This window comes from Gossypium hirsutum, chromosome D09 (assembly GCF_007990345.1).
Source record: "Gossypium hirsutum isolate 1008001.06 chromosome D09, Gossypium_hirsutum_v2.1, whole genome shotgun sequence".
NCBI lineage: Eukaryota > Viridiplantae > Streptophyta > Magnoliopsida > Malvales > Malvaceae > Gossypium > Gossypium hirsutum.
Genome location: NC_053445.1, coordinates 32688885 through 32698067, shown reverse-complemented (window position 1 = coordinate 32698067; position 9183 = coordinate 32688885). Strand labels below are relative to the sequence as shown.

The window sequence follows — 9183 nt, the reverse complement described above, 5'->3', positions numbered from 1 at the left end:
GGCAGATTCTTCAATCCTCACCCATTATAGGCTCATACGGACCGAGTTTAGTTCAGAAGCATACATTTCCCTATGGTTATATGGAGATGAAGATCTCACGAAGAAATAGGTATGGATATATCCCGAAAGCGATTCACTATCCTATACAGAGGTGAATACCTCACAAAGGAATAGTTTCTCACTCTCATTTAAGAAGGGCAAAATCGAACGATTATGCAATGCAATATGCAGAAATATACCAAGAGACTCGAACTAATAAAACAAACATGAACAAAATGATGAAGACCATAACAATGACGGATGAAATGCAACAAAATAATTGTAAAATTAAAACAAATCATCAATTTTCGATAAAAAGACAAAAAGTAATCAACTCACGGCTTGACTCTCTTATTTTGTCCCCAGTGGAGTCGCCAAGCTGTCGAAACTATATTTTTGAAATCGACTTTTATTTTAAGAAATGAATATGGGAGTTGCCACCTATCCTTTTTTATGAGGTGTGAGCGGGTCACCTCGTAATTTGATCATTTTAATAAATAGTTTGATTTTGACAATAATTTTTGGTCTACGAAATTCAAGAATTGGGTTCGGGATTCGGTTACGCACGAGGAAAGATTAGCACCCTCGTAATGCCCAAAATTGGTACCTAGTTGATTAATTAATGTCTTAGTGTCAAAAATTAAAAATTTGAAGAGATTTAAAATACAATCTTTTATTAAAATACCACTAAATTCATTTTTTATGAAAAATTGATTATTTCAAGTTAATCTAGAAGAAAGGACATCATGTCTCGTAAGTTAGGACACAATGCCTTGAATCTTCGTAAATGAAGGACAAAAATGAAACAAAGCCAAAATCGCAGGGTAAAATTAAAAAGAAAAAAAGGAAACATTATTAAATTGAAACAGGGCAGAAAAGCGGAAGGGCCAACAACGTAAATAACCCATACGCTAAGAAAACACATAGATCCTATGCTTGCGGGTCGGGTTTCGGGTTGGCCTCCCAAAACGACGCTGTTTTGGGCGTTTGGGGGGCTGAGTGAAACGATGTCGTTTCATTACTGCAATTTAAGTTAATTTTTTTAAAAAAGAACACTTTAGCCTTTAAAAATAAAAATAAAAATCCAAAAACCTTCTCTTTTTTTCTCTGAATTCATCCCTTGGCCGGCCAGAGCTCTGGCAGACCACTGCCGCAAAACCCCGATCTAAACCAAACAGATTTTTTTTAAATTGAAAAGAAAACAAAAAGAAAATGAAACGCAAAGAGAAAAAATAAGAAAAAAACTTTCGATCTCGCCTCGTTCTAGACCCTCGTACCGGAGGTCGCCCTCGACCGCGGCGGTAGGTGGACAGTAGGTGAGAACCCTTCTTTTTCCTCTCTCTCTTTTATTTTTATGTATTTATTTTTCTTTTTCAAAAAACGAAAAAAATATAAAGACTTCCTTTGTATTTTTGAAACTTTCTTGTTTCTTTCTATGTTTTTTTTTGTATTTTATTTCTTCGTAAAAATTACATGATTATTTTCGTGGCTTTTATAGCCACGATTACGCTGTTTGTCTATTGTTCTATTACTGCTTTTTTCCATTTTTTGCGCTGCTTTTGTGTTCTTTTTTGGTTTGTTTACAGGTGTCGGGGAGGTCAATGGAGGCGGGAAAGGTGGTCCTTTTGCTTTTTTGGTGAAACGGCGGCAGCAAGGGTGTCAGGCCTCGGGACGAGGCAAGGGCAACGGGATCGAGGAGGAGTGACGCACATGGGGAGCTAGGGTTTCCTGCTAGCTTAAGTTAGTGGACCATTTGGCCCGTCTAGGGTTTTTAGGTTTGGGCCATTTGGGCTTGTAGCATATTGGGCTACATTTGTTGTAAATGGATTGTTGTATATATATTTTTATTTCTGTTTTTATTTTTGTTTAGGGCCCGGGCAAAATGGCCCATTACAAAGATGATTTCTAAGATGAGGAGGACATCCAAGGTAATCTTGGAAAGATAACAATTCTCCACAGAATAAAGGATCAACCTTTGAGGGGATCTCAAGGATGATATTAACGTGATTAAGGGCAGCGACAGAGCCATGTCTTGGGTTGTGGGGCCAACAAAAAATTTAAGAAAAATTATTTTATAAAAAAATATAAGTAGTAAGTTGAGTTATTGCCCCCACAAAAATTATTTGAAAAGCATCAACTAAAATAATAATAAAAGATCTTTAATTTTTTCTTATTTTTTTTCAACATTCATCATTTTTTTCCCTCAAAATTTTCTTATTCTCTCACACTTTCTCCATAACTTTTACAAGATAGATTACCAATCTTTCAATGCTTTTAAGTAGATTTATCCAATTAGGTAACTATTTTTCTTTCTTTTCAAGCTTTAATCTCTAAAAAGTTAAATTTGTGGCTTTACTTGTTATAAATTAGGATTTTTATGTAAGATCAAGTTTTTATTGATAGAATGATTTTGGGGTATTGATTTTGTATGAGATTACTGATATCTTGATCGATTTATATTTTTTAGATAACATTAATACAAATCCTTGAAGAAATTAAGCTTAATTGTCTGTATAATCTTGTATATTACTGATGTGATTTTGTGCATCTTGTATTTTATATATTGCATTCTCAAGGCAGCAAAAAATATTTAACTAGCTTTCATTGTTGTGAAAGAAATTATATTTATCCCATAACTATCATTCAGAATTACAAAATGAAATTTTCTTGTGATAAAAATAGTATGCATAAAAAATAAATTTATTTGTCCCTATTGAGTAAAAGATTTAACTTGTATAAATTACTATTAATCTAATACTAATAATATAATTTTAATCATAATATACATTAATTCATATAAATTTTTTAACATTTTATTTTTTCGAACTTGACCGCACAATCAAAATCTCCTAACTCCTCCCCTGGTTAAGAATCCTTTCAATATAGCAGATGAGCTTCAAAGATGATCTCAACATGGCTATGGGTCCTCACGACGTAGCGATGGATAGATACATCATACAACAAATATGGTCATTTTATAGCTTGACTATCCCCTTTTGCTATTAAGACTAATATTCTTTTATAGGAAAATTGTCTAGTTTCATGATATTCCTTGATTAATTATTCAAGTTGCAATGTCTTTTTCATGAGTGAGTTTTGACAAGAATTGTTTTGATTATAACAAGCTTAACTTACACAAGCATTTCCTATCATCTCATAAACTGATAGATAAATCGAAGTCGTCACCAATGTTTAGAGGCTCAACTCTATTGTTTCACCTACAAGCAACCATGACTTTAGAACATATACTTATGTTGAATTAGATATTTATACGTAGAGGCAAATTTAGGAGGACTAGAAAGCGCCCAGTCGCTTTAAATTTTGTAAAATTTCCATTTTAATTCATTGAATTTTTAAACTTTTATTTTCGATTAAACTAAGGACATGTTTAGGTTCACCTACTAATACAAATTGTGTATCCGTAATATCTAATCACATAATACCACTTAGTATAGTTAAACGTTAGATAACCAATAAGCAATATTTGCTTCCATTTTGCTTTTCATGCAAAAATAATCGAGGATAATATATAAAAGGAATTAATGTAATTAATAAATATTTTTATTAAACTAATTTATTCGAAAAATACAAATATACAAAAAAAAAATACTAGATCTAACAGATATAATATTAATGCCATCATTTGGAGCTCCATTGTCAAACTCATCAAAATTCCAAAGACTCGTGGTATTGCCATCATTTGCCATTCCGCTTGATTTTCTTTTCAATACAATGACAAGTCAGCTCAAAAAATTGAAAGTAATTCAAAAGAATACAAACCAACTTTTGATTCCATGTCTGATGTTAAAAAAAATGGAGTCCGTGGGATCAGATTCCCCGAATTTGGAGAAGTACATATATCAAACTAGTGCCTCCTCAGTTTAAGAACATCAAATGTGCTTTATAGACAACCTCTCTGCTAACATGACATTTAAAAAAAACAAAGAGACAGACAGATTAGCCAATGCCGAAGCACGCTTTCAATGGGCTGATTACAACTAACGACTCCCGAAACAATAAGAAACAAAATTCACCATCCTTTCCTCTTTCCATTAATTTGGTTAAGGAAGAAAAGGACAGAGCTCGGGAACAATAACAGCCTGATATTCAAATGCCGAATTTTTATCGATAAAACATGAAGTTGCTTCAAATTACTGTAACATGGCAGTTAGTAAAACAAAAATACATGCATGCAATCAAGTTCTGGATTGCCAAAATTCAAAAAGTGATGATAAGAAAGTCGACACAGTTTATGTAGTTAGGAACCGGGGGCTGTACCCCCTGTAGAAACAATATGTATAACATAGTGACATTCAAAATGCCAAGTTTTTATCAATAAAACATGAAGTTGCTTCATATTACCGTAACATGACAGGATGCAAAATAAAAATGCATGCTTGCAGTCAAGTTCTGGAGTGTTAATAATAAAAAACTGACAATAAGGAGATTGACATACTTATCAGTTCACAAGTAACAGGCACTATAGTTCCATAAAGTGACATATTTAGGAATCAGGGGCTGTAACCCCAGTAGAAACGATATTGACATTAGATATATATTCAAAATGCCAAGTTCTATCAATAAAACATGAAGTTGCTTCAAATTACTATAACATGGAAGGGTGCAAAATGAAAACACATGCCTGCAGTCGAGTTCTGGAATAGAAATAATCAAAAAGAGATGATAGGAAGGTTGACATACTTATCAGTTCATAAGTAACAATCATTGTAGTTCCATAAAGGGACATATTTAGGAACCGGGGACCGAACCCCCTGTAGAAGCCCCACCACCCATCTTCCTTCAAGAGTATCTTTGTAGTCTTCAGTACTGATGGTCTTGCAACACCATAATCATCAATGACCTTGGACAGAGAAGGGCCAAAGGACAAATAACCCACGTCTAAAATCAGTCATAATATTTCAATAAAAAGAAACCAGTTGCATCATATAGCCAAGACAGACAAAGTTCACCTCTCTCTTAATTACCCTCTAAAGGATGTAGGGATTCGATAAAAATAGACAAAATGTTAGCAGTGGGAGTGTCTTTACAGTGTCAATAGGAGAGGTGATATCTGAAAAAAGGCCAATGGACTAATAACTGGTATCCAAAATCATCATAATATTTCAATAAAAAGAAGCCAGTTGCATCATATACCCAAGATAGACAAAGTTCATATCTCTCTTAATTTCCCTTTGAAGGATGTAGCAATTCAATATAAGCAGACAAAACGTTACCTGCAGCCGTGTCTTTACAGTGTCAATGGGGGTGGTGATAACAGAGGAACAAGCACCAGCAACCATTCCTGCAGTGGCCTGTACGGCCATCATCTCCATATGAGAGGGCTTCTTCTCTGAGTCATCTCTATAACCAAGGCTCCTATATGAGAGTTCATTCAACAATACTTCAGTTGGCATAAGCTAGTCAATATAATAGTTAATGTCAGTTCTTTTAATAATACTCTCTATAATCTCCAACAACGAGTGTTCATTTAATAATACTTCGGTTGGTGCCAACGAGGCCTTAGCTCAGTTGGCAAAGGCGGAAGGTCTGAGTCTTAAGTATCCAAGTTCAAGACCTACCATGTGCAATTAGATGCCTAGATCTTTGAGCCCTATCATATATGAGAGTTTTAGTTCAGTTAGTCCTAGTTTGATCCATTTGTGCTGTAATAGTTTGGTTCTACTTGATAATTACTTGGACAATCCATTTGTAAAGTTTAAAGTATACTTACTTGTTACACTTCAAAAAAATAATACTTCAGTTGGCATAAACAAAGTCAATATAACACTTAATGCTGGTTGTTTTCCAATGTTCAGTTTTTACCTCCAAATGATACGTTGGGCAGCACCATAAGCCCCCCACCAAAGTGCAACTGCCGGCGAGTTAGTCAAAGCTGTTAATCCGAAACCTCGATACAGTCCGCGAAATCCTTCGGCTTTTATCACTTTACGGGCAACATCAAAAGGGTCAATGTAAAATGTTGCACCAGGCAGCCCTTGCACTATAAGTCTCTGGCATATCTAAGAATGCAACATTAATTAACAAAAGCACACAAATTAGTCAAAATTTTTATTCTCAATTGATGCCTAAAAGGATCAAATAACTTACCACTTCCAATGGCACAAAGTACAAGGAAGAAATCAAGCTCGAAAACATGCCTGCCACACCATTAGCAACACCAATACGTGTTGTTTCAGGCATATTCAAACCTTGTGTATACTTCAACATCATATCTTTCGACATTTCAAGAGACGTCAAAGCCAGAACCCTACCGGGCAATGATCCAATAGCAGAAGTTCCAAAACCACGAAAAACCCCAGGGATACCATCGTTTCTCAATATATCCTTAAAGACCACCATTCCAGGCATATGAGCCAACCGAGAATCAGCTACTTGCATTCTTGTTTTAACAACCGCTGTTGGATGTATTAATGCTTGCTGTACGGTAAACAGGACAGCCCCAATAACATGAAATCTTGTCTTGTCCAACCTGAATAACCCACAACAACATATAAGATAAAAAAGAAAACGCAGTTTCTATTTTTTTTGGGTTTCATTAATGAGAATAGTTGAAAGTGTTTTGTAATTTACCTGGCCCAATCGATCTCAGTATCGGCAAGGGATAATTTGTCCCGAGTGACAGACTCAGTTTCCAAAGCCATTGCGTGTATGTATGGTTTCCGGTGGGATTAGTGAACATGAATGGCAGTGGCGGAGTGGTGGGGTTTTAATGGGTTTGAAGTGAGAAACGTAAGGAAAAGGGTAGAAAGTTCGAGAAATGTTGGATTTGATGGTGGAAGGGTTGACGTCCGCTGGTCCGGTCGGGGGGCAATCAAAATATTGCACCGTTTCCCTCTTATTTTGTGGGAAAGAAGACACTCGCAGTTTCTTATGATTGATTTTAATCAATTTAGAATCCAAAGTGGTTTCGTGTAGTACACTTTTAAATTTAAATTATTGTGAAGCAGTTAAATGTTATTAAAATCTTTTAATTATATTTATTTTATCATTTTTATACATTATATTTAAAAATAAATTAATTATTTTATTAAAAATTTCATTAAAAATTTAGTATATTAAAATAAAATTAATAAGAATAATTTTTAACATGTAAATTAAAATATAAAGTGTAAGACTATTTTTCACATGTCAATTAAAAATTTTGCAACTCTCCACTTTTATATATTAAAGATTTTAACCAACATTTTTATTCAAGGTTAAAACTTAGAGGTTCATAAAAAAATTAAAATTTTTATTAAAAAAATAATATTGGGCATAAAAGAAAAAGGAGGTTCATAATATCAGATTTAATATTGGGCATTAAATCTCAAATTCAGAATTATTATAAGCTTAACCCAAGTTATTTGTTTTAAATTTCTTTTTATCCCTTAAAATTTGACAAATCATAGATGTGAATGATGAAGTCATGTTTAATAAAAATAGAGATGACCGAAGTTTGTAGTGCTCATATTTGGGTCTCAACCCCTCCAATGCCTCATATTCTGGGTGAAGAAGAAGAAGAAGAAGGCGTGAATGATAGAGCAGCCGCGGAAGCAAAATTAAACTTGAGAAACAGAGCCTTTGAGAAAGAGGAACAGAGCATTCCTTATCCATTTAACAAAATTGAATTTCTATATAAAGAAAATAGGGAAAATTACAAAACTAAATTATCCTTAAGTTTAGGATAAATCATACTAATCTCCTATATATCCTAGATACGAAAACGAGCTATTTTGGACTGCCATTGGTGAAAAGCTTCACCATCTCCAACAAGATATGTACCTTGTATTTGAGGAGCAGCAGCAGCAGATCATGATCTGTGTCTTGGTCGAGACTAGGCAGATCATCCTCCCTGATTAATTCCCTCCATTGATCCCCATTAGAGATGGGTTTCATGAGAGGACTTTCTTGCATCTTCCGAGCTCTCCATTCCCCGGAGTTGGAAATGGGATTTCTCAAAGGGTTGAGAAATCCCTTTCTCTTTCGTGAATTTGATTCCATGGTTTAAAGAATGAATCAAAGCACAAAAAATTAAAAGCAAAAGGACAGAGGAGAGGATGCTGAAAAGCTTAGATAGATGATGAACCTACTGGTGATGCTTATTTATAGATAGATGGGAGTGGGTATCCCAAAATCTAGCCGTTGGAGCTTCACCGCCAAGCTTGTTACCGTTGAAGATCATGCTTCGGATATTTCAAACATCACCGCCAAGCTTGTTACCGCTGAAGATCATGTTTCGGATCTTGTTACCGTTGAAGATCATGCTTCGTATATTTCAAACTTCACCGCCAAGCTTGTTACCGTTCAAGATCATGTTTCCGATCTTGCTACCGTTGAAGATCATGCTTCGGATCTTTCAAAAAAAAAATGAAACTGAAAGGTTGAGAGAGTATAAGAAAGATTATTATTAATGTAAGGAAAAATTCTAAATGTAATTATTGGGGATTGAAATTAAAAAAAAAAGGAAAAAAACTAAGTTCAGAACACATTCTACATAAATGCATCATATATTTTCAAAATCCGAAAATGAAAAAGAAAAGTTCAAATGAATAAAGAAAAGAAGGAAAAAAAATTCAACTAGGAAATTAAGATTAAAAAAAAGAAAGGGAATATCCAAAAAGAATTAGAGTGAACATTTGAATCAGAAAGAACGTAGCGTAGATCATCACCCGTCCATTTCTTTCATCATCAAATCAAGCAGAAAAGATAGTAAAAAAAATGGAAAGCGCTTCGAAATCATGTTTTCAAACGGTAGGACAACAAAATTAAAGCAAATCTGAGAATGAAAACCCTAAGCAAGATTGATAAAATGGAAAAGGAATGCGGCCAGGTTTGGAAACGGCGCCGCTTTAAGGTCTGACTGTTTTTCCTTGTTAAAGATTTGAAAAATAGTATTTAATTCCCTATACTTTTTCCTTTTGATCAATTAAGTCAAATTTCACATCTAATCCCTATATTTTTTTTTCCTTTTTATCAATTTAATTCTTTTTCTTTTAACTTTCATTTTCCTACTCTCCTTTATAAAATAGTTACAAAATCGATGGATGATTAATATTATTTTTTTAAATTGGACATTAAATTATAATAAATTATTGACACTTTTCCCTAATCTTGCAAGTACCACCGAAGTGTCTCTCTGTAAAC

General features: G+C 34.1%; 1 protein-coding gene across 3 annotated transcripts; it reads right to left on the bottom strand.

Moving 5' to 3' along the window:
- Positions 1 to 3584: 3584 nt before the first annotated feature.
- Positions 3585 to 8880, bottom strand: LOC107916928 (solute carrier family 25 member 44). 3 transcript variants are annotated; one of them, XM_041100342.1, is made up of 6 exons: positions 6631 to 8880; positions 6148 to 6529; positions 5863 to 6059; positions 5274 to 5415; positions 4741 to 4900; positions 3585 to 3955 (listed from the first exon to the last, which is right to left on the bottom strand). In XM_041100342.1, exons 1-6 carry the CDS (start codon positions 6699 to 6701, stop codon positions 3930 to 3932), a joined length of 978 nt encoding a protein of 325 aa, XP_040956276.1. In that variant the 5' UTR covers positions 6702 to 8880; the 3' UTR covers positions 3585 to 3929. The 3 variants fall into 3 exon arrangements, with proteins under 3 accessions (XP_040956276.1, XP_040956275.1, XP_040956274.1); XM_041100341.1 differs by having other exon boundaries at positions 3585 to 4900; positions 6631 to 8392; positions 8709 to 8868; XM_041100340.1 differs by having other exon boundaries at positions 3585 to 4900.
- Positions 8881 to 9183: the final 303 nt, after the last annotated feature.

Coding starts and splice junctions, on each gene's coding strand:
- LOC107916928 (XM_041100340.1), bottom strand. CDS start 6,701: ATGGCTTTGGAAACTGAGTCTGTCACTCGGGACAAATTATCCCTTGCC. Junction 6,530..6,630: donor ACTGAGATCGATTGGGCCAG/GTAAATTACAAA, acceptor TGGGTTATTCAG/GTTGGACAAGACAAGATTTC. Junction 5,416..5,862: donor GCCCAACGTATCATTTGGAG/GTAAAAACTGAA, acceptor ACTCTCATATAG/GAGCCTTGGTTATAGAGATG.